The 24972-nt window shown below is 45.4% G+C and overlaps 1 protein-coding gene across 1 annotated transcript in view; it reads left to right on the top strand.

The window, feature by feature from the left end:
• The window catches only part of Smoc2 (SPARC related modular calcium binding 2), a 123015-nt gene that overhangs the window by 62145 nt on the left and 35898 nt on the right, over window positions 1–24972 (top strand). The window contains exons 5-7 of the mRNA XM_021186294.1: window positions 4371–4418; window positions 7269–7319; window positions 8789–8863. Coding sequence (XP_021041953.1) covers window positions 4371–4418; window positions 7269–7319; window positions 8789–8863 — 174 coding nt within the window. The remainder of the gene's footprint in view (window positions 1–4370; window positions 4419–7268; window positions 7320–8788; window positions 8864–24972) is intronic.

Consider the following 24972-nt stretch of genomic DNA (forward strand, 5'->3'; position numbering starts at 1 on the left):
TTAGAGGGACTGAGCTGTTCCCTGGTGGCTTCCTGTCTCCCCTCCTGAGAGTGGATGTTCCTTGCTTGGAGACTTGGGTGCTTCATGGAGCCCTGTATGCTTAGAGCATTTGGTCTGCAGCTGATGCTTGCGTATCCTCTCTGGTACCAGACATGTCCTAGAAAAATGGCAAAGAGTCTGTTCTGCTTCCCTCATATCCTATGCTGGTGAAGGGTGTGGGCTCTCCAGAGGGTCTGCAGGTCTCCAGAGTGTAGTCTTCAGGGATTTAATTTTCATTCTATCTCTTCCCTCCTCCTCCTTTCTCCCTGCTCCCCCTGCCTCTCTCCTGCCCTTTCTTTCTTCTCTGTTTTCAAAGACTGAAATGGCTGGGCATAGATGCAAATGTTAAGAAAAGAAAAAAGAAACTCCCCTCCAAGGAGAGTGTCTGTAGCAGGCTAATTTTGTAATTTGGAAATAACTTTAGGTTTTAATCCCTCCACCCTAATTACTGACTGAGAGCTCATTCCTAGTCAGGTTTAAGATATTGTAGGGTCTGTAGTCTGACCCTTCATTCAAGGACTTGAAAAATATCTATTATTTTTAATTTATGTGTATATGTGTGTGCCTGCGTGTTTATGCCCATGTGTTTGTGTTTGGCAACAGAGGACAGAGTGCGTCAGATCCCTTGGAAATGGAGTAATAAGAAGTTATGAGCCTCCTGGTGTGGGTGTTGGGAACTGAACTCAGATCTTCTATAAGAGCAGAGAGTGCTCTTAGCCTCTCAGCCATTTCACCAGCGAAAAGACTCTCAGCATCGTGGTATCCCGAGAGTCTGTGGTATCCTGAGAGTCTTCATTGGGACACTAGTCAGAGCCAGAGGTTGGCCTTTGAAGTAGGCTTCAGATTTCAATTCTCAGGAGAGGGACGGAAACAGTATGGCTTGTATGTGGTAACACCTCCGTGCCTGGCTCCCATACTAAAGACCAGCTCTGGAGTTGATGGCAGGTGGATGCTTCAGTAGAGGGTCCAACAAGACAGAGCAAACCCATGGTGCTCACCCTTGTCTGTTTACTAACAAGTTTTAAAATATTCCATCTTGCCACTTGTAGTTTTGTGGCCATTCTGATGAGGCTGTGCAGGTTGATGGTCTCTTCTGGAATCTTCTCATGCCCATGTCTGCTGCTTGATCCAGAGAATTCTCCTTCAGGGTGTGGAAGACCCAGGTATAAACTACAGATGGCCTTGGGTTAGACAGGTGACCTTTCAACGGTTGACAAAGAAGTAAGATAGTCCTTGACCTTAGCTAACACAATTCCTGGTGGCAGGTTGAATGATTGTACAAATGAACAAACAAGTTGGAGAAAGCCATGGTGTTGTGGCCATGGAACCTCTGCTCTAATGAGTTGGCAGCTCCTTCACTGTCTACGTGTAGAGCACACAGAGTGATGTCACTTTGAGGGGACAGTCAACATTGTTGCTGCTGGCTTGCTTCTATATGAGGTCACCACAGTACCCATTTGCTACTTTGTGGTTGTGGCATTCTTGAGGCAGTCTTGCTCTGTAGCATAGGCCAGTCTCAAATTTGAAAGTCCCCTGTGCCTCAGCCAAGTACACTGGGGTTACAGGCGTCATACACTCTGCCTATTTTGTAGGCAAGAAAATAGGTTTAAAGGGGGTAAATCCAGACGTAGGCCAGGTCACAGAGCTGAGATGCACTGAGGGCCACATCCTCTCCTCTCCTACCATGCTGTGTCTTCCAATACCGGCTTAATCTTTCACATCATGCTCATGGCTTCTTGATAGAGAATGAGAGAGCAGAAGCCATTGGCAGCTGCTAAGTGACAAAGGAAAATGTTTGTCCTAAAACAGAGAGCACAGTCCATTTTTTCTTTTCTTTCCCCAACCTTTCTGCCCTCTCCAGTGCCTCTCCCAAGAAAAGGCATATGATCTGTGGAGTTGGTGATTTCTAGGGTGATTCTTGCTGTGTTAACTGTGCTCTGAGGGAGATAGTGGCTCTTTTAGGTGAGTGAGTGCCACCTGTCTGAGCAGATGCCCCCACACCGGCTGCTTCCATGGTGTCCATAGCATATACTTCACCTCTTATTTGGGAAAAGAGCTAGCATGTTCTTAGGGCACTGCCATCTGTGAGGCTGTGTGTAGCCCTTTGTTCTTGCCATGTAGCTGGATCTGTATTTTAACCAGCTACCAGGGCTGCAAGCTGGAGAGTCCAGTACTTTTCTGTAATACATGGGTCACACCCCTATAACACCCTTTACAGTTGCTAAACATGGCACCTTACTTAAAAGACCCCTTTCACAAGGCAGAGACTCACTGATAAAGGACATTTAGTGTGCTCTTCTGGTGCTGGTCCGGGGACTGACACATCATGGACAGCCCACTGTGGATAATAATGGCAAGCAAGCTCTGTGAGAAATCCCAGCTGCCCTCTTGGTCCTGGATTTCCTTGGTTCTCCCACTATCTTGGCTGTCAATCTGTGATCAGTTCCCTTCCCAGTCCTTGATGACAGAACCTTGCAGAGAGGCTGGGATAGAAAGCCATGGAGTCTTTGATCCTGGATAGAATCCAGATCCCACCAAGTCAAACTCCTTATTTCCCAATGTTGGATGGCACAGTGTGTGATCAGGGACACTTGGTTCTATAGTGAAGCTCTTTTCTACAGATGACGACCAAGATGGAACTATTTCTGGCTTAACCATAAATGCTGAGGGCCTGATGAACTCGCTGCTGGATCTTCCCAGAGAAGCTGGGGTGCCCTGGGGAGAGTTCTGGCTTCTCAGAGGGAACAACCCACCCCTAACTCCCCAGGGGAGAGAGTGGTGGTGGTAAGCTGTCAAGTCTTTTCCTGATCTTGTCTCTAATCAGCTTTCTGGTCAGCAGCTTGCTCTGTTTCCTCCTCAGATTACAAAAGATTATCTTAATTCAGTCCCGAGAATCTCTCTCAAGGGAGTAGTTTAATCATCTAGAATATTTATATTTCATTCACAAATTAAAACCCCATCCACACACAAATGCTCAGAGATACTACCAAAATCCTGTCATTTGGAGTCAAAAGAGGGAAATCTTTGATTCATCATAGCTACATGTGGTGAGAAGAAGGATGTGTTAACAAGGGAGCTGTGCAAGGAGCTGGTTCCCAAAGATGGGGCATGCCAGGAAGCAGTGGGAGGCACAGAACGGCCAGTTCTGATTCTTACCAAGGTAAACCCAGACCCCATAAGTGACAGAATTCCCAGGCAGGAGACAAATTTAGACAGGAATAGGAAGGTACCTGCCTCAGATGGTACCTGTACGGATGCATGCTGATGATCCAGGAAGTCCAGTTGCCATTCTGGCCTCCTGGGTTGTGGGCTAAGGTCTCTAAGGTATAGGTTAGGCAGCAGCTACAAAGAAGCAGGAAGAGCTGTAACTTACAGAGCAGCCATCTGTGTCCAGGAGTCTCCGAATTCCTTGCTTTTGTGTCTCCCAACACATTACTACTGTTTTTCAAGAAATGCCAGCAATTGAAATGACGTCACAAAGCCATCTCTGCCTTTAATGGAAGTGTTGGTCTCTTTCCAGTTTCATACTCACAGCCGAAAACAACTGTAGCAGGTTATAAGTTGGGGCATCTTCCCTGAGGGGCACTGCATTAGTCTCAGCTCTGAGAAGAGTGCCTCAGTGGAGATGTGGGAGAAGTTGGTATCCAATGCTTTGGAAGGCAAAGAACACTGCCTCGTGGACTTGTGGGAACTGTGTCCACATGCGCAACACCAACACCTTTCTCCACGAAGCACGTGTGGACAGTGTGGTGAGCGCATGGCCCTCACACAGAAGAGAGATGAGCTTGGCAGAAGCACAGGTACCCACGGCCGTGTCTATGTGGAAAGCAAGCACCTGGGATGTCCTCAGCCTGTGTCCTTCACCGTCCTGAGAACGTCACACTCCTTAGATCTGTCAGTGGTCTGTGTCCCGCTTCCAATGCCAAGTCTACAGTTTTCCTTTCTTCCCATAATCAGACTCAAGCTGGAGCCAAGGATTTGGTTTCCTTTAACTCCATCTGTCTGATCTGTACCTTGTGACTCCAGCACTCCGTGTCCCTGTGTGCGGACAAGGATGCAGGATGCTTTTCTGGTACATATGTTGCCATATGTTGGGGGTAAAGGTCTTCCACACTTAGCTACAGAGCCTAAAAATGGGGACTCCCCTGTACTGTCAGTGCCACTACTTTGGTTACAGTTCCCCGGGTGGTGTCAGGTGACATGTGCAATTTAACTAGAACGTGAGAATGTACTTTGAACTTATTAAAATAGAAGGGCAGAGCTGCTTTCCTTAATTGAAGAAAACCATTTGGTAGAGCATTGTAATTCCGTTCTTTATTTTCCTGTCTTAGGTTCAATAAATGAAAAGCTGCCGCAGCGGGAAGGAGCAGGGAGAGCAGGTAAACTATCTTGATATGAATTTGCACAATGATTGATATATAAGATTTGATCCGATTGCACCTTGAAATGACTCTCAAGTTAAAACTGAGGTACGTTGAAAGGTATTGCCCAGATCTTCCAGAATCATGGGTCCAGTCCTGCCTTCTGCTAGTCACCTACGGTTCAGGCAGTACACTCAGCGTGTGTGGGGATCCCTGAAAGGGGCTCAGGACCATGGTGGGTGTGTTGTGTTAGGTGTGCAGGATAGCACTGAGTGTATGAAGAGAACTGTAATATAGCAGCTAATGCTGTGGTGTGGCAGATTCAGCTGTAGGTAGGAGTGCCTTGCTCAACTCGGCTGTGTCAGTCAATCCGGTGGGTATCTCAGGGTCCCTGTGGGTGAACTGATTTCTATTACAGGTGTGTTGAGTGATTCGGACAACATCAAGAGAGGCACTTGGCCAGAGAGTAGAGGTTCAGTATTTTGGCCTCTCACACATTCTGAGCCATAGAAATGAATGTTATGTGCCAATGTGAAGAGGCAAAAGCTTTCTCTACAGCAAATGTTCTTCTGAGCATTGGGCAGACAGTCTCTTCTTTCTTTGGGGGCCACTTGATGACTAAGTTCATCTTCTCCTGGGCTGGAACCTGCCTACTGAGACACCTTGGGAAGATCTGTCTGTTTGTCCCTTGACCATCCTCTGTTTCCCCTGAAGTCCCTGTAACACACATTCTGCTTTAGTCTTTGGAGTCAGGAGAGACTTTCAAGATGCATTTTTTTTTTTTTTACATAACCATAGACATTTTTTCTCCTATGGGTTGTAGTATAATAAACCTGTCAAAGAGAAGTGGGGTGAAGACAAGTAGAGCCAAGCTTACTCAGCTCCATTCCAGGGGCTCAAATTGAAAGTCTCTTGGCCAGGAACTGGACTTCCTGCCCTGGAATAAAGATCTCTGTACTGTTAAGATGTATGCATGGAATAAGTACAGAGGGTCCTGGGGAAGATGCAGAGAGCCCTGAGGTAGACAAAGAGGGCTAAAGCATCCACAGAGGTTTGAGGTATGCTCAGAGGAGTCAGAAACAGGCACGGTCTTTGATCATTGAGCCTAGAGAACACCTGAAGATTTATAGGAGGAAGGGTTGTGTGGTATAGAATGTACTTGATGGGGGTGGGGGACCACAAGGTAGAGGATTCTGCTGCCCACGAGCATCTCCTTATCAGGATGCTCATGGGGTCCACTGGAGGACACCCTTTGGGAAGTTGGGTGTGAATTTAAGGAACAAGCAGGCCTGTGGACCAAACTCCACCACTCTCTGGACAGGCACCCAACAGAAAGAAAGTGTTAATGAAGCAACAATCCAGGTTTAGGGATAACAAGGGAGACATGACAGAAATGTGGAGGAAAGCACAGCTTCCCTGCTCTATAGGCTATGTCCTCTGTTAGAGCTTCCAGCCGGCCCATGGTGCTGTGCATCACAGCATCCGAGGGCAGGTGAGGCTGAGGGCTGCCCACACAGGGGCCTGAGCTGGAGGGACAGAGCCTGGGCACAGCTCCACCTGTGGGCTGAACATCACCAAATATGCCTACACTCAGCAGCCACACTCTATTCATCCAGCAGGGACCCTGTGATCTTGGGAGTGGCTCACCAGAGTGATTTGATCCTTAGCAATATACACCAGCAAGAACTCACTTTCAACCCCCCCCCCAAACCCCAAACAAACCCATGAGACATACATGCCATTTAAAGGCTTCTTCTATTAACTTCCACGATTCCTAGTATGTTAAATTTGGTTTAAATATATTATTCCATCCAATTTATTTATTTATTTATTTATTTATTTATAGAAAATAAAATGGTTCAGCATCAAGTTTCCCTTGTGTCAAACATTAGGCTTCCATGTTCCATATAAGTCACCCTGAGTTTTGATGTTTAGACATCAGACTTTTTTCAAGAGGTTATCAAAGATTAAAGGTTTTAAAACTAAGACTCCTTTGCTCCCCTCCAATCCTTGAGTGGGGCTTCTAGACAGTTGAAGGATAGGGTGGAGTCATAGCTAGCTGGGTCCCATGGCCAGCCCTTGTCTTATATGTTGATTCTGAAATGACAGTCTCAAAATGTCGGGGGCAGACTTGAATAAAAGCAGAAGGGGGAGAGATGGAGAGTGACCAATGTCCCAGCCACTGCTGTGTCATGTGCTCTGACCCTGAGAGCTTCACAGGAAACCACAGGAGGTGGTCAGTAAACTCAGTGATGATGATTCGCCAGGAAACGGAGCCAATCCTCTCAGACTCCACCCTGCCTTTCCACCAACCTTTTCATTTGCTTGACCCTCCCCATTCTGTGGATCCCCAACCCCATGCACACTACCCCTACGGTTCTCACTGTGCCTCCACTACTAAGTGGCTGGAAGCACATGATGGGGAGGGGGGATTGCTGGTCCAGACTGTGGCTCTCAAAGTGTCCTCGGCATAGGAGCACATGCACGAATGGGTTTCAACTCCCACAATGACCCCTGTAGATCTCTGTTCCCTTCCACACCTGTGGCCTGCAGTAGACTGGTTGTTTAGCACCCCCTGCCCTCAGTTTTCCACTTGCCTGTAACTGCCCTATAGTAGCCACTGCCCTGATGGTTTGTGTGGGCCTTGGATTTCAGCTTCCCATAGCATTTGAAAGTAGCAGTCTCATAGCAAGCAGGTCAATGTTGCTACCTGGCCTCCCCGGGGTGCTGGTTTTTGCTCTGAGCTGGGCTGGGTTGGGAGGTTCTGTGGGTGGTTTGCAGGTCCTGGGCTCCAACCTGGATGCACACTTATTTAGCTTACTCTCATAATTGTAGTCTCCTTGCAAATCTTTTCCGTTCTGAATTCAGATGATGCTGCAGCCCCAGCATTGGAGACTCAGCCCCAAGGAGATGAAGAAGGTGAGCAGGTGATGGGGAACTGGGTGGGGAGTAAGGAGGGGCAGTCAGGGGCTAGGAAGTGATACCAAGTCATATGGGTATGATGCCATTCACAACCCAGGCACACAAAGAAGGCACTGCCTGCTGTCACTCACTTGTGAATCTAGAAAGACCTACACCCAGAAAGATAGCCACCCAGGAAGGACAAGAAACAGTCTGGTCAAGTGATGCTGAAGCGTGCCTCTGTAGGATGTGCAGGGGTAGAGATGGGGAGCAGAATGAGGACCATGCTACTGCATGATATTCCTGTTCCTTACTCCAGCCCACATGCACACAGTGCAGAGAGTGACGGACAGGCCCTGTGCTTGACCATAGTGTAATGCAGATGTGAAGAAATCAGAACAGTCCAGTGGGCTGGCCATGAGAGCCCATTTCCCATGTCATGAGCCTTCATTGCTTCTCCTGGTAATTTTCCACATTGCCACAGGGTTCTGCTGAGCAGAATCCCTTGGAAGTCATTTTATTAACAGAAATGTATGTGTTCAAAATGGTGTGATGACATGTACCATTCCCCTACTCATGTGTGGCTTTTATGACACTGTGACAAGGATAGACCTCTTATGTTTACCTTTAATAAATTGTCTATAGTGTTGGTCATTTTCTCAAGTCAAATGGGATCAGGATTTGGGTAAAATGTGTATGAAATGCACATTATAACACACACACACACACACGCCTCCCTAACACACAAGTGTACAGAATCCTACATACTTTAGAAATAATAGCAGTGGCTCCTGTGTAGTAGGGCTGCTTTGGGCTCTGCCATGTTAACTTTCCATCCTGGAGAACTCCAGTTCACCCATAAGAGTGCAGGTCTGCCTGTCCCATATGGTAGGGGGTTCAAAGCCAGGCAATGTGTAGGGTCTGTGTTTTCAGAGCCATGTATAGTCAATCACATCTGATAATTAATATCAAGGGGCTACTTTCCTCAACTGTGTGATGTGAAAGATATTTTACATGTTTTATTTTATATGGAATCATTCAACCATGTGAGAGTCTCATGTTAAATGAGCGACTATTTTTACTTCATGGGATGTATTTGTGCATTAGGCTGCTTCCTACCTCCCTCTGCTTATCCACCCATGGTGATGCTGAGGGACAAACCTAGGGCTTCCTGTATGTTAGGCAAGTTACCATACCACTGAGCAACTACCCCTGCTCACCCTGGAGTATCTTATAACACCTAGAACCTGTCTGTATTCAAACAGAGTTTAGTTACATGTTCAGATTAATAAAAAATATATTAAAAATTTTATATTATTGGTTCCTTGGTCACGTGCTTTTAACCATTTTTAACTGTTTCTTTTTGAAAGGTGCAGTGAACTGTTATTTATTTGTTACACTGGGCGGGGAATCAGAGCCCTTGCTGAGTTCCTTAGCTGAGGGGCTCCATGCTGCCTAATGATCTGTTCACCTTGTTGTTTCTCTAGATATTGCCTCACGCTACCCTACGCTCTGGACCGAGCAAGTTAAGAGTCGGCAGAACAAGACCAATAAAAATTCAGGTAAGTTGGGACCTGGTGTTACTCCGGAAGGGAGTATTTCATTCCAGACTTTTGCCTTCTGCAGGTTTTTAAAAAATGCTTCTTATTAGATTCTCTATATTCTCAGAAGGAATTGTGTGCAGCTGTGCAGTGGGCTGCCCAGGCACAGTGGGGCTGGTGGTTGGTGAGTGCTCTTTTTGAGGTAGTTTCCGAGCTGTCTGAACATTTGGCTGTTAGAGGTGAAAGCCTCCAAACGTATGGATTGTACCTGCTGCAGGACAGCACTGACAGAAATGTATGGATTGTACCTGCGGCAGGACAGCACTGACAGAAATGACCTTTGCAGGCAACTGCTTCGATGTTCTGTAGACAAGCCAAGCAGCTCTAACAAGCTCCAGGGGTTTATGGTGGGTGGTTGTCCTGCTTGCTTCCTCTGGCCCTTTGTAAAATCTGAAGCTGTCCTCTGGGTTAGTGGATAGGCAGCCAAGGAAGGTCAGGGTGACCACAGGAATTTTCTGGGATTGACCTTGAAGCCCAGAGATGAGAGGCAGCTACTCGAAAGGGCATCCTAGCACAGAGTGCCCCTGTCTGGGCTGTACACATCTTTTAAAGTGTGTCTTACATACGATAAGTAGAGATCTAAGAAGCGTCACAGCTTGGAAGAGAAGAATCTATGTGCATCCATACCCAGCACAAAGAAGACTGACTGTCAGGAAGGCTGTGTCTGGTATTCTCAGTCTCAGGTCCCCAGGAACACCCTGTTTGGGAAATCTTGCTGACAGGTGCTGCACTATGTGAGACAGGGGCTCCTTGGTACAATAGAAGGCTTACCTGGAATGGCCAGTGGGCTCTCGAAGAGTGTGTGAGCACTGTTCTATGTTAGTCCCTGATCTTTTCCTTCTGGCCCTGGCTCTGCATGGCTGAATTTCCTGATGGAGATTTCCCCCTTGGATGCTCTAAGAAAGGTACCAGTTGTACATATGCAAAAGCAGAAAATTTAAAATGAATTTTTTACTTAGCAGTTATTACTAGTGGCAACTTCCTCTTTTTAATTTTATTTCTATTTCTGTGACAGAGCACCCTGACGAAAAGCACAGAGCACCCTGACGAAAAGCAGCTAGGGCAGGAAAGGGTTTATTCAGCCTATAATTCCAGGTCACAGCCCAACACTGATAGAAGTTAAGGTAGCTTACCCATGCATGACTTCAAGGCAGGCCTATGAATCTAGTCTGCATCCTTTGCTGATGTATATAGTGCTTTCCCTACCTGTACCTGACCCTTTAAAAACCAGTCTAGAACACTAAAACAGAGGCTTAGTTTTTCTTTCTTGCGTTGTCTGTTAACAGCGTCACAAAGTAAATGTTACTCACGAATCATGACTACCCATTTGTATAGGGTTTGTCGTAGTTTGAATGAGAATGGTTCTCATAAGCTCATATGCTTGAATGCTTTTCCCCACTTGGTGGAACTCTTTGAGAAGGGCTAGGAGGTGTGGCCTTGAAAAGGGCTAGGAGGTGTGGCCTTGTTGGAAAAGCTATGTCACTGGGTGTGGGCTTGGAAGTTTCAAGAGCCCATACTACTCCAGTTGTCTCTTTCCATGTTTCCTGGGTGTTCTCTCAGCATGTAAGTTCTCATCAACTGCTCTGGCACCATGCCTGCCTGTCTGCTGCCATGCTCCCCACCATGATAGTCATGACTCTACTTGCCCTCTGAAACTGTGAGCAATTCTCCATTTAAATACTTTCTTCTATAAGTTGCCTTGATCATAGCCTCTCTTCACAGCAACAGAAAGTAACTTAAGACAGGGTTTTATGACCCATTCTAAATAAGAAGCATGCTCCGGAGTACAAGCCTGAGTCGTCAGTTTAATACATGGAGAGGTCCTGTCTGTAGGAGAATGAAGGTCAGAACAGGAGCATCTATTTGCACCTCTACAACCATGTGCAGTTTATCCAGATGATACACTCTAGGGAAAAAAAAAAGAACCATAGAGATGAGATGCTAGGCCAGTTGCCTATCTCTGGGAAGAGAGATCTTTCAGTGAGTGGTGACTTGAAGACTCTCCAGCAAGAATTCTATTTAGACAATGTTCACGTGATGCACCTCCCCTCCACAAAGCAAGCATCATCCTTTACCAGACAAACAACAAAAAGCAAACAACAAACAAGAGCCAGGCTGCTGTGTACTCATTATTTTCAGAGCTCACAATCTTTGCCAGATGACCAAGAATTGGATTCTTACTCCAACAAGGCTCAAAACTTCTCTCAACATCCATAGATGAGTGAGTCCACACCAGGTAGGGCAGCAGTTGCTACCTTTTGTTTTTCCCCACCCCTACATGGACACTGAAATATTTCAGAGGTTACTGCCAGATCAAATGGAAGCCATGTGGACCTCAGATCAGCCACCCAAGTGGCACTTAACCAGGGTCAGCATGGAACCTGTGGAGCACAGCATCTAAAGTTATCCCGTCTGCTAGCCCTGAGAGGAGTGGGGTGGGGTGGCTCCCCTCTGTGTCTGAAGGATCTATTGATGCTCCTTAAGGAAGGCAGGCTCTGTTATATAGAGTAACACAGGGCCCTCCATATCTCCTACCACCTGGAAGCTCTGAAAGGCTACAGCTATACCCGGTAGTAGAGGAGCGATGGTGAGCAGAGTATCCATGGTCACCAGCTACTACTTCAAGGGTGGGTTCTCAGGGCGTGGTTCCTGGTGGCTGGGTAATCTCTAGTCTTCCCTCTTAGGTCATGTTGTTGTAGCTTTAGTTCTAATTGCCTGCAGGCAGTCCTGCCTGGGTACTAGCCAGAGGCTGGCCCTCACTTGTACTTCTGAAGGGCTTCTGGATACAGCTCTTGCATCAGCAGTTGGACTTTCCCCCCACTTGCAGTATGGAATAGATGTTGGATGCCTCACTGACTTGTTTATTTTTAAATGCAGAGTGGGGGTGTTGAGTATCTGCTTTTTCTCTCTGTCCCTGGCTCTTCCAGCCGCTCCAGAGCCCAACACTGAGCCTCTGCAGACCTCCAGGAGAGAGTGCTTCCTGCACTCAGTCTCTGTGATGACCATGGAACATAGGCTGGCCAACCTTTTACTGTCTTTCTGGATTTTGCACAAGCTGGAGAAAACAGAGAGGCCTGGGTTATGTCATCTTTGGACACCTCCCTCCCCTCCCCTCTCCCTGTCCCTCCTCAACGGTTAAGCATTTCTTTGGCTTATGTCCAGGAGGACACCCTTGATGGTCACCATGTCCTGTGGTTTTATGGGACCCCCGCAGTGGAAATATTTTCTCCCTTATTCGGGATTGATAACTTTTGCTTTATTGCATATATTAAAATTAATGCCAAAAGATAATTATCTTTTAATTCTGCTTTAAATCAAGTTAAATTGCACTCCCTGGGGGAAAATAATATGAGTTACATTTCATTTTGTAACTTCTAGGTTTTTCTTTTTCTTTTTTTTCCTTTCAAAAGCAAACTTATAAAACCATCAAAATACCATTTAGACTCTTAAGTTGTAGAGCTTTGGTCATTTGAAGAGATCAGAATACACAAATTGCATAATTCCCATTAAGTGTAGCTGTAACCATGAGTGATTTTTAAAATGCTCATTATCCTACTTAAAAATGCACACGGTGGAGTTGATTTAATTTTCCTAACTATATGGGGGAGGGGGTATGTTAATTTCAGTCATGCTTAACTCTCAGATTTCAATGTTCAATCAAACTGTAAATGATCAGAGTATTCAAAGCTTTAGAGTTTTGATTTTTTTTTTTTTAAATAAGGCAATGAAATTGAGTGGAGCCTGGGCTAGGCTGCTTTGAAACACACCAATGCATCTCCAGGTAGAGAGGCACATTTAACCTTATTCTCTGAAGACAGATGAAATTCAATTTGCCATCATCCAATCGCTGGTGCAGTAGGGGTTTCCTGTGCGAACAGAGCCCCAGAACAGAAAGGAGATGGTGTTGGTTGTGCATCAAGCTAAGGACTCTGTTTACGTATGGTGTCGTTTCATCCTTAAAGCAGCTCCACGAGCCCCGGGAGCTATTTGTTTCCACGGCAAGCACGTGTTTCCGAATCATACTTGGATGAGCAGCTCAACCTGGAATGTAGGTTTCTCCTGCTGTTTTGGGCAGAGGAGATGTGAGGATTTCCAAAGATGGCTGGGTATGGGAGGATAGGAGGTGGGGGTCTCTCAGGCTGACAAAGGACTGGGCTGTGCAGAGCTCTGAATGTATCTGCCTTAAACATGTATTTCCTGCTAGTGTTTCTCCACTGCATGGCTGTGGTCAGAGGTGAGTTCTGGCTCTGACAGATGCAGAGTAGAGGGGTACTGGCTCTGGAAGAAGCCCCTGGAGACAGAAAAGAGGCCTTGTGTATGAGTACTAGAGAGAGACAGTATTCTCATGGAGGACTGTACTAGCCAGGCCCTGAGATCCTCCTCACGGAACCTAGAAGAAAGGCAGGCATCTGATAAGGAAGAGGTGCATTGTGAAGTCTCAATGAAGGTCAGAAAACAGCTGTTTCCAGATATGCATGGCAGTTCTTGGACTTCAAAGGCTGAGGCGGCATGCTCATTCTCCTGAGAAGTGCCAACCTAGCTGAGGCCTTTTTCCTAACAGCCATCAGGGCTACTGGGGCTTATCATCCTCCAGGCCTTGGGAAGCACAGAAACTGAGAGACTCTGGGCTGAGGCAGCATCTCACCATAGGATCCTGTCAGAGAGTGTAGCCTCTGTGGGAGGCAGAGGCAGGTGAATTTCTGAGTTCGAGGCCAGCCTGGTCTACAGGGTGAGTTCCAGGACAGCCAAAGCTATACAGAAAAACCTTGCCTCAAACAAACAAACAAACAAACAAACCAAACAAACCAAACAACAAAAGAAAGAAAAAGAAAAAAGAACTAGCTGTACGTGTGTCTTCTGCAGATGCTGGTAGAGGCTACTAGAACCTCCTCATCTAACCTACTTCTTACAGATAGTTTCAGAGAAAGGCATGGCCTCTTAGCATCTGCATTGCTAGCTCAATATAAACTCTGTGTGTGTGTGTGTGTGTGTGTGTGTGTGTGTGTGTGTATGTGTGTCTGTGTTGGAAGTTAATGTTAAATTTTATGGACTGCCAAGTACACAAACACACTATTACTGGTGTGAAGTTGTGAATATATTTGAATGTTTCTAATGTTCACTGTGGGTGTGAAGAATTGCTCTCAGGAAGGCTCTGAGAGAGCAAGGCTGATGAGTTCTGGGTACAGGTCTGACACAGGCTAAGCATACAGTTCACCCTGTTCCATGAGTTGCCTGTGTGCTTCCTTGACTGTGTTCTTTGAAGCTTGGTGGTAATTTTGGGATGGGTTTATTCACTTGGCTTTTCTTTCATTTCTTCTTAGACCCCCTGCTGTGTCATCAGTGTGGGTCACTGGGTCACTTGATCAGGAATTGGTGAAGCTGCTGCTGGCAGGGTGTTGTTCAGGAGCCTTTGTGTCCCCAAGGGCAGCTAGTCTCAGTTTTATAGAAACTTGTGACGTTGAGTTGGGCATTGAGAGTAGAATTTGGAATTAATCCAGGCAGTCCATTCTTCACTGTAATGGATTAAAAGTGGTGTCAGCCACCATTGTGAGTGACAGAGATGACAACACTGCCGTTTACTGATGGGCGCGCTGCATGGGACCTCCTTCCACGGATGGTGCTTCTTGTCATTGAAGTTCTCCTTCACATTGGCATCTGCATTGATCTGACAAAGCTGCCTGGCAGCAAGGCCACCATGATGTTCCCAAAACTTTGTTTAGCTTTTCTGGGACTTAGGAGTTTAGAAAAAGAATTCTTTAAATACTCTTCAGAAGCAAATTTTAATGTTGTCTATTATTTTGCCTTGGCTGCATGTATTTGATTCCATAGATATCCCAGCCCCTGGGCTTAAAGAGTGGGGATTCCTCCTCACGGGCCTGAGCTAGGGCTGAGTCCAGGCAGTGGAACTGGCCAAGTTGGTCTCTTGCAGATTCTCTGTGAGTTGCAACAGGGGCTCTCTGCCTCCTCACAGGAGTGTTCCTCTGAGCATCCCAGATGCCCCTCTTTCTGGCCAGTCATTTAATTGGAGAACTCACTTCATTCGGAATTGAAATGTCCTATCTCCAGACTCTCTCATATGAGGCTTCAGTGTATAAATTTCGGAGGACACACACAGAGTCATCGCTATTGGGGTGACTCAGAGTTGAGTAGAAGACTGGTGTGGAGATGGGGCTCATCATGGAGCCCTAGTTTTTGCTGTTACATACACGTAGTCCAGATGTCCGGTTCTGGAATGTCCCCTGAGTAAGAATGAGTTTGTGCAGCAGTGAGAGGGACTTAAGTCTTTCCTGCTGGGTGAGCTCTCAAAGTTCTTTATACAGGTTTCTGTTTTTATATGGCAAACCTTGACTGAAAGCAAGGGTTCCTCCAAATTTAGACATGGTTTCCTAGTCACAGATACTGTGTATAAAAGATCGTTGCTCACCAACAATGCTTGTTTGCTTCTTTTATGAAAACCAGCCAAGGATAAAACTATGCTAATAAACTAAGAAAACATATACATGTTTTAGGAAACCGTAATAGCATGTCTGTCTGGCACTTCAGCCAGAAGGATGCCTCTTCCGAACGTCCCCTTGCCCCCCAGGGCATGTTTTCCTCCTCTGTGACTGCAGCTGTGCACACTGGTGAGGCCCAGGCTCCAAGTGCCTCCTGCATGCACAGTGCACAGGAAAGGGAGTCCTGGAGGCTTTACGACATTCCCCTGCAGTAGCCACCTTTAATTTCTGCACCTGTAGATTATTGCATCCACATATTAATACTTTGTAAACGGAAGCGTTTAGCTAAGCTAGTAAGTACCATTTATTAACATTTCGTCACACAAAGCAGAGTCAGTCTGTGCAAACTTGGCACATGTACTGTGTGTGTCCAGACACCTGCGACACGAGCACTGTTGAAAAGGATCATGGGAACGTGCATCGCAGCGGGAGACCCGGGGCGACATTAAGACATTCTGACTGGGCCCTGCTCCCTCTCAGTGCCTTACTCCTGCCCAGACCTTCTGAACTCATCTTGAGAACAAAGTTCTCCAAATCTCAAAGCTCACAGACAATTTTCTCTTTTGCTTGAAAACTTAGAAATCTTGATTTTTTTTGTTGTTTTGTCATGACTCTCATCCAAGAAAAAAAAATGATATTCTATTTTAGAAGAGATTTTAAACAATACAGCATAGCAAATGTAGTGCTTGCTCGCTTGAAAATTGGAAGGTGTTTTTTTCTTAAGTTAAATATTTTAAGCTACATTTTTTGCATAATTACTGACATATTTTATGATATCCAAGGCTACCCCTACAAGCAACTTGTTCCTGTCAAGTTACACATGAATCAAAATTATGGGTTGAAGCAAAAGTTAATAAATAAATTACTTAAGATATTTATCCGTGTTTCTTGTTTTGCTGTTCAAAAACCAGTACCTTTTATTTTCTGTTTTTTCTTTGTCATAATTTATAAATCCATACTGACATTCTTCAGTCATCCCGTGCAGTGCTGAAAGCCTGTGGGGTTTCTAGAATACCCTGTCACAATTTCAACCACTTTTAGATGTGACTGAATCAAAATTCATAGTTTGGGGAAAGAGAGAGGAACATTGCACCCTAGCCACACACAGACACACACAAACACACACTCGCAAACAGACAGACAGAGAAACACATACAAACAAACCCATACAAACAGCACACACACACACAGACACACACAAACACACACTCGCAAACAGACAGACAGAGAAACACATACAAACAAACACATACAAACAGCACACACACACACACACACACACACACCAGTGTCCGGAGGCCAGTGTTACCTATGCCCAGACATGAGTGTCAAGGCAGGGCTGAACAGGACTTCTCTTTAGGTGTGGACTAATTTATTTTTACATCGTATAAACTTCATTTTGTAGGCAGCTTTAGCTTTCTAGCCACATTGTCCCGAGAACAGAACCACTGGCCTCCCCACTGTCTGTGTTCCACATCCCCAGAGCTAACATGGACCTTGACATGCTATGCAACTGCACTGGCCAGTGATGCTAGGTGCTGCTATCAGATACCCACAATTCATTTGAGCATCTCTGGAAGTGTATAATGATGGCCCATGACAGCTCATCCTGGCTCCACTACCTAGGTCTTCTTTGCCGTACTTATCCATACCTTGTGGCCCCCAGGCACCTGTGGTCTGTCTGCTGTCCTCATCACTTTGACAGGCCTCTTATATTTATAAACGTGCAGTAAAGTTTCTCGGTATCTTTTTTTTTCGTGATAGCTCACTTCTTAGCATGGACTAGTCTGTTGTCTTATCTGTTCACCTCTTGACTTTTGCCTTGGTTGTTTTCAATTTGTGGCAATTATGATTTAATCAGCTCATAGGTGTTTATATCCAAGTCTGTATAGATTTTTATTCACATGACCTGGCTGCATGTGTAGGTACAGGATTATAGTGGGTGTCTGTGTTTGGCTCTGTATCCTCCTGTAGTCGTGGTATTCTGAAATCCCACTTACCACAGTGACTGTAACGGTTTGAATAAGAACAGCCCCTACAGGCTCCTATGTTTGAATGCTTGGTCCTTAGTTGGCGGCACTGTTTGGGAAGGATTAGGAGATGTGCGCCTGTTGGAAGAGATGTGGCATGGGAGAAGGGCTTGGGAAAGGCTCATGTCACCCCACTGTTCTGTCTCCTGCTTGTGCATCATGATGTTGAGCCCTTGGCTGATGCCTCTGTGCCTTCCCCCTGCCATCGTAGACTCTCAACCTCTACAACCATAAGCCCAGTTAAACTCCATCTTTTATAAGTTGCTTTGGTCGTAGTGCTTTATCACATTAGCCATGATAGATAGATCTGATCATGGTAATTTGGGGGTTTGGGGTTTTTTTTTGTTTGCTTTTGTTTTAGTTTTGGGGTTTTTTGACAAATATGGAAGACTTTGGGACTTTGGGCTAGAGTGGCAGAGCCATCTGAGCCCTTTATCAGAGACATAGAGATACAGGGTTTGGAGTTTGCCCTGGTGGGTTTCTGTCTTGCTTTGCTCCCATGCTGACTCAGCATGCCCTGATTTCTCCTTTTAGGCATGGTAATGTATATTCTGTGCAGTGTATGTTTGGAAGTGTGTGATTTGCCTTTTGATTTTACAGGGAATGTGTATTATAATTAAAAGATTGCCTTAAGTCTCAGAAGAGACTTTGGACTTTAGGCTTTTTAATAGTGTAGAAACTGTGAAAGACTATGGGGAGTTTTGAAGCTGGTCTAAAACCTTGCATTATGATATAGCCGTAAGCCTTTGTGGAGCAGGGGTGGAGTGTGGTGGTCTGGGTGAGAGTGCTACCCTCTGTGTCCTCTCGTGGCTTACATAAACTCTAAACCTCTGGAACCTTAAGTTCAGTTAAAGTCTTTCTTCTATAAACTACCATGTCCTGGCAATAGAAAGGTAGCTAAACCCGGGTGTTAGTTCCATGGTCCATGCCTCACCAGTGTTCGGTGCTGTCAGCCTTCAGGGTTCAGTTGTTTTCATGGGGGTGTGGCTGTACATCCTAATCATTTTAACCATGACAGCTCTGGAGCCCAAGAAAATTCTCCAGGTTCACTTCACATCTGAGTGTATTCTTTGGTGAGGTGTCTGTTCAAATTGTCTGTTTTAAGGAGTTATTTACTTTCTTACTATGTTGAAGTGATCTTTCTAAGTCAAGGATGTACCCTGTATATATTTTCTCCCTACGTGTGGCTTCTTTCATCTGCTTTATAGAATCTTCCTATGAACAGATGTTTGGGTACATTGAAGTTCAGCTTATCAGTTGATGCCATGCTTATGGCCTGGCTGTGTCTGAAAGTCAGGCTGCCCCACTGTGAGTCACCAGCCCAGCTTGCTTTCTCTTTGCCAGGGTTCCTTAAATATACTCCACTCAAGAGCCATGACCCCAGGTGTGTGTGTGTGTAATAGAGATTAAGACATTTACTAATTTGTTACAGTATTAGTCATGTTGAATTTTAGCACTCTTCTTTGGTATGCATATACATTTACTATTTATTAAAGATAAAACTTGCATCCTGACGCCATGGATATGCTTGTTCACTTTTACATAGCGCCTTGGCTGAACATTTGATGTTGTGGAATGTAGAGCTCCTTAACATTTTTCCGAGATGATCCATATTCTGATTTTACAGTTGTTAGCACTGAGAATATTGTTTCTCATAAATACATGGCACAAAACGTCAGAAATATGTGTTAGTCTGTTTCTGACCTACGGCAGTCTTGAATCTGAGCTTAGGTGTTTCAGGGAGTGTGTGTGTGTGTGTGTGTGTGTGTGTGTGTGGTATTATACTATCTTAGGGTTTCTGTTGCTGTGATGAAACAAGTTGGGGAGAAAAGGGTTTATTTGGCTTACACTTCCATATTACAAGGTTCATCCCCAAAGGAAGTCCTGGCAGGAACCTGGAGGCAGGAGCTGATGCTGAGGCCACAGAGGGGTGCTGCTTACTGGCTCGCTCCTCATGGCTTACTTGTTCTGCTTTCTTATAGAATCCTGGACCACCAGCCCAGGTGTGGCACCACCTACAATGGACGGGGCCCTACCTTATTTAAGATTATTTAATTAATCACTGCTTAAGAAAATGTCCTACAGGCTTGCATACAGCCCCACCCCCCTCTCTCTCTGTGTGTGTGTGTGTGTGTGTGTGTGTGTGTGTGTGTGTGTGTGTGTGAGCATGTGTGCACAGGCATGCATGCATAGGACACACACATGCCAGGGTATGAGCATGGAGTTCAGGGCACAACTTATCAGAGTGGGTTCTCTCTTTCCACTACATGGTTCAGGGGTTCAGCTCAGCCAGGCTTATCACCCACTAAGCCATCTCATTAGCCCCTTGTCTCATTTTTCAAAGTCACTGCCTTAGAGAGGTAGGACCTCTGAGAAGGCTGAGCCACTGTTTGATCTGCTAGCAATCACTGCAGTGGGTGAAGCCACTGGCCTCAATGTTGGATGTTTCTGTGAAATAGAAGATGTTCAGATGTCCTTTGTAAGTCCTTGGATACCAAACAAAACCATGCCTTTCCTTAACTGTGTTCAGATAGAGCCAATTTCCTAATTCCACAGAAGTTTCAAATAGTATTTCCTGTTCTTAGGCAATTTGATGCTCTTCTTACTGACTCCTAAAGGTCCTGGGACAGAAGGCTCAGAGCTGGAGCTGGGCTGACTCACTTGATGAGACTCTTTCCCGGATGACTGTGGCGGAACACGGTGCTGCTGGTGCTCGACGTCTGAGGGGGACTTGACAAGAGAGGGGTGGGGCTGGCAAGCACCATGAAGCGTCAGGCTTTACGTTTCTCAGACTCTCGGAACTGCTTGGACACTGGTGTGCTTCCCCCGAGGGGTGGGAAAGCAATGGGATTTCAACACAGGGTTCTTTGCTAGACACAAGGACTATGGGGTTTCACTGCGGCATTTCCTTGGTAGTTTTCAGAACACACGGAAGTCACTAGAAGGAGATCAGAGGAAGAGACTGCAGTTTAGTAGCTTCTCACAATCAGGGCATGTATGACCATCCTAGAAAACCTGTCTCTGTTTGGCTTGGTACGGTGCTTGTTTACTTCTGTCAAGGTCCAGAATCAGTGCTTTGGGCTAGAGTCTATTGGCTGAGCAATGTCAGCTCTGTTTTTGTGTCTAGAGAACCTAGATCTAGGTATAATATTGATCAATCGATCGATCAATCGATCGATCCATCCATCCATCCATCTATCTATCTATCTATCTATCTATCTAGGAAATATAGTTTTTGGTGGGAGTGAATCACTTTGCCTAGTTTGTCTTTGAGGGGTGCTTTTGGAGAAGGAGTTTGGCTCTATGCCAGGATTGTACACCCACACCAATTTCCTACATTTACGCATCTCCCTCAGGGTGCCAGTCTCATGGGAGCCTGGACCTCCTCACTGATGGAATGCAGGGTTCTAACCCATACCTCCCTCTGTCCTGAGGATTACAGGAGCACACGTATGCTCAGTACCACCCTGTCATGCGATGGCAATGACCTTGTGTTTAACATAATCTATTATGTGAACCCCCCAGGGTTATTATACTTTACTGCCAATCATGACCACATCCCAAGCGCAGGCAAAGCCAGACACTGTGATCCCAGTTTGGTGAATAGTCAAGCAAGTTTGCACTGTCTGATCTGAGTTTTCCGGGCACCTCTTCCACCCCGCTCACTCTCCTATGTCATTGCTAGCAAATCCCCTTCTGAATTCTTTGTTTCCCCTTGACTTCTTTGATCATTTCATATAGGTTTTGTGTAATTGGAAAGAGAACCACAAGAGATTCCATGACTGATGAGGACAGTGTGTATAAGAATTAAGCACTGTAATCATTGTAAGGGGAAAGAGAAAACCCACAAGGAGAAGCCTTTGGCACACGAAAACACCGCTGATTTCAGCGTGATCTCAGAGCTCCTCGGAAACTCAAATTATGGGGCCTCACCTCCCCGAGACCTATGGGTCAGAAACCTGGGCAGGAAGTGGGTAGCCTCAGAGAAGCTCTTATGCTCTCTGGCTTCCTGCTGGCGCCTTTCTTTGAGGTCACTGGGTGTTGGCAGTGCCACCATGGCACAAGTCATGAGTTGGTGAACACTCACAGTTAGTAATGGTCACGAGGTAGGAAACCAAGTGTGCGTGAGAGAGGATGATAGATCCTGGGGTTTCATGCATGCATAGGCTGCAGTCCAACCTGACCCCACCTGTGACCTGCCTCCCTGCAGCCTTGCCATGGGCCTTCCTGCGTATCCCTGTTTCCACCCATACTGCCCTCCTTGCACACCCTGCCTATGTCCCTTGTCCACCCCTGCCCAGACCAAACCCCTCGTGTGTGATGTGTGCTGTGGCAGTCCTGAATTGCATACAACCAAGAGGGAGGAGATGCTTCCAGATACAAGTCCTGGAGGTAATAGGGACATTTTCTGAGAGTCCAGACAATGTTTTAGGAAGACATGAAGAAGGCTGGAAGATGGGATAGCATTGTGAGATACCCTGGCTAACACACAAACCTCTGGAAAGCCTGCACCTGTGCCGTGCTACCCACAGTGGACACTGCTCCATAACCCTGGTGAGTCTCCCCACGAAGATGTCTGCTGTTTTGAGTACACCCACGAGTCTTCATTTCTTCAGTGTTTCTTACAAGTGGGCACAAGAGAGTGCTCTTTCCATTCGGAGGTGTCCTTTTAAAAATTAGCACAATGGTTTCGAGGTTCAGTCTTGATTCAGTTTTTCCTCTCTATGATCTATACATAAACTTTATTTTATTGCATGCAGCATACTTAATCTGGGCGTTTTTCAGCTCCTAGACAGGCAGCTTTAAAACACAGGTTGGGACTGTGGAGAAGGTTCACATCCATCTCTTGATTGGCCATTTCATGAATGTGTGTGCTTTAATTCCTCTTGGATAAGTGTCCAGGATGGGACAGTGGTCTCGGCATTCGGTCAGCCGCGAGGAGGCCTTGCCAGGCTCCAGGCCCTGCACTTCCCACCAGCATTTGGCGTCCTTATGTTTAATTTGGACCATGCACACGTGTGACACCCAAGTGTGGTTGTGGTCACCGATTCATGATGACCTCTCTTTCAGTGTTTATTGTTCTGTCCGTGTCTTGCTCTCTGAAGACTCAGTGAGTTTCGCATTGGAATATTTGCGGTTTTATTGAAGAGAAAAGCTTGGGGTCTTTGACAAGATGTGTGTTAGGAACATTTCTCCATCTGCGGTTGCCATTTACTTTTTAATTGCATCTTCTGATGATTGTTTTAAATTTTAATGATGTCTAATTTGCCCAGCTTTTCTTCTGTGGTTAGTCTGTCCCAAACACATGGTGGGGCACTCCTGATGTCTGCTTTGAGTCAGTACATTGCAGGTTTGATATGCATGTCTCACACTGTGCTGTGTGGCTCTATTTTCTTTAACTGGCACGCAGTCCTTCTGACATTCTACTGTCATTTCTTGGGGAATGCTACGCTTCCCTCTGAGTAACTCTGGTCCCTTGTGAGTACCAGTGCTGGTGGGCGGTGGCCTTTCTTCTTTACTCCTCTACTTAGCTGTCACATCCACTGTCTGGATTAGTGGTCTAATATCTCCTTTTCAAACATGGCACTATTAGCCCTGGAACCTTGGAGCAATGCTTCAGATATTATTTAATCTTTGGAGTTCCCATGTTCATTTTGGAATCCACATGTTAGTTTCCATCAAAGTCTGTATTTTAATAAGAAATATGTTACACCCACTAATTAATTTAGAGAATCTGACTTTGTAACATTATAAATGTTAATGTTTATAACGCCTTGCTACCCACCCACATTCTGTATCTCTCCACTGATTTACTTAAGTTTTGTTTTACTAATGGCACTTTTAAATATCTTGTACCTCTCATTATGAATTTATTTTTTAAGTGATTTAGTTTTGATGTTATTACAAATGACATTTAATTTTCTTTACTTTTGCAATCATTTATTCACAGTATATAAAATATAAATACTTTTGTACATTCATTGGCAATTTTTTCCTTTATGGATGCTTTAGGATATTTTATATATACAATATTGTTATGTATGTTTAAAGACATTTTTGTTTCTTTAATTGCAGTCTTTTTAACTTTTTCTTTTTTGACTCTGTTGCCTTGCCTGGGACTTCTCATAGAATGCTAAGTAAAGGAAGGCCATTTCCACATGATATCAACTGTGGCCACTGAAAAAATATGTCTTTCCCCTCAGACAAATCTTTTCATATTTCCAGTTTCCTAAGAGTTTTGCCATTTAAGTAATGAAGTTATTCACTTTAATAGAAACAAGTCACCTCAGCCTTGTCAGAAGACTGACTGCCCTAGAGCGGCTGGACGGGCCTGCCCTGACAACCTCTGACAGGGTTCTTGGTGTCAGCTGTGATGTGCTAACCAGCCTCTCCGGTTTTGGGAGACAGTAAGTCCTCTTTCCTAAGACACACAGGTGGTTCCACTGGCTGCTCCTCTCATGAGGTGCTGAGGTTCCACTGGCTGCTCCTCTCATGAGGAGCTGAGGGAAGTCTGCTGTGTCTTGCTTGGTCTGCTCCAGCTGATGTAACAAAGCTACATGGAAGAAGTCTGTTAGAAATAACCCAAGGCTGTTTTCTACAGTTTGGGAAGTCCAGAAATCCTACTTTAAGGTACAGGCACATTTGGCTTCCAGAAAAAGCACCTTCTTGAAGTGTCTTGACATTCTGGAAGAGTGAGAGGAGTCCCTTCGGACCAGATCTGAGCTCTACCCTATGACCAATCACCGCAAAGATCCCATTCCATCACCTTAGAGATGAAGGTTTTGATATGTGGTCTGGAGACATACACATGCACACATATGTGTACACATACATACACACACACAGAGGCACACATGCACAGGCATATACACACAGACTCACACAGGCACACGTGCACAAGCACAGACACACACTCAGACAGGTGCACATGAATATGTGTGCACACAACAGATACACAGACACACACACAGGCACACATGTACATGTGTGTGCACACACACAGATACACAGCCATACACACACACACACACACACACAAACACACACACCCTTTATATTAGGAGCAGGAAGTCTCATGGCTAGGTAAATCCAAACTTGGACTCCACTTTTTCCTTCATGCTTTTCCCATCCTTATCCTTTTGTGCTGAGTCAAATTTTTGGAAGACTTAATTGAACTAAGTAATAAAATGAAAATCAGCCTTTTCACTTTGAAAATCAGCTACACTCGATTTCTTCTTCAGAGTCAACTTAGAAATAAATAAAAAGACAGACACAGATAGGAAGCGGACCATCCAGGACAAATTAGCTGTGGAGTCAGGTAAACATGATGAACGTTACATTTAGTATTGCGCTGACTCTACAGTGAACTTTCTGTGTTCCAGGAACTCCAGAGTGGCCTGTGCAGATCTCAGCAATGGATGGGACCTGCGGGGAGCTAGAGAGGGGACTTGACTACGGCATAATTTGTCTTATTACTTTGTTTTCTATTCCTGAAGGCCTTCCTTGCTAAAACACCATCTGCCTTCACTGTGGCTTATCCTACAAC

Source organism: Mus caroli, chromosome 17, assembly GCF_900094665.2.
Source record: "Mus caroli chromosome 17, CAROLI_EIJ_v1.1, whole genome shotgun sequence".
Classification (NCBI taxonomy): domain Eukaryota; kingdom Metazoa; phylum Chordata; class Mammalia; order Rodentia; family Muridae; genus Mus; species Mus caroli.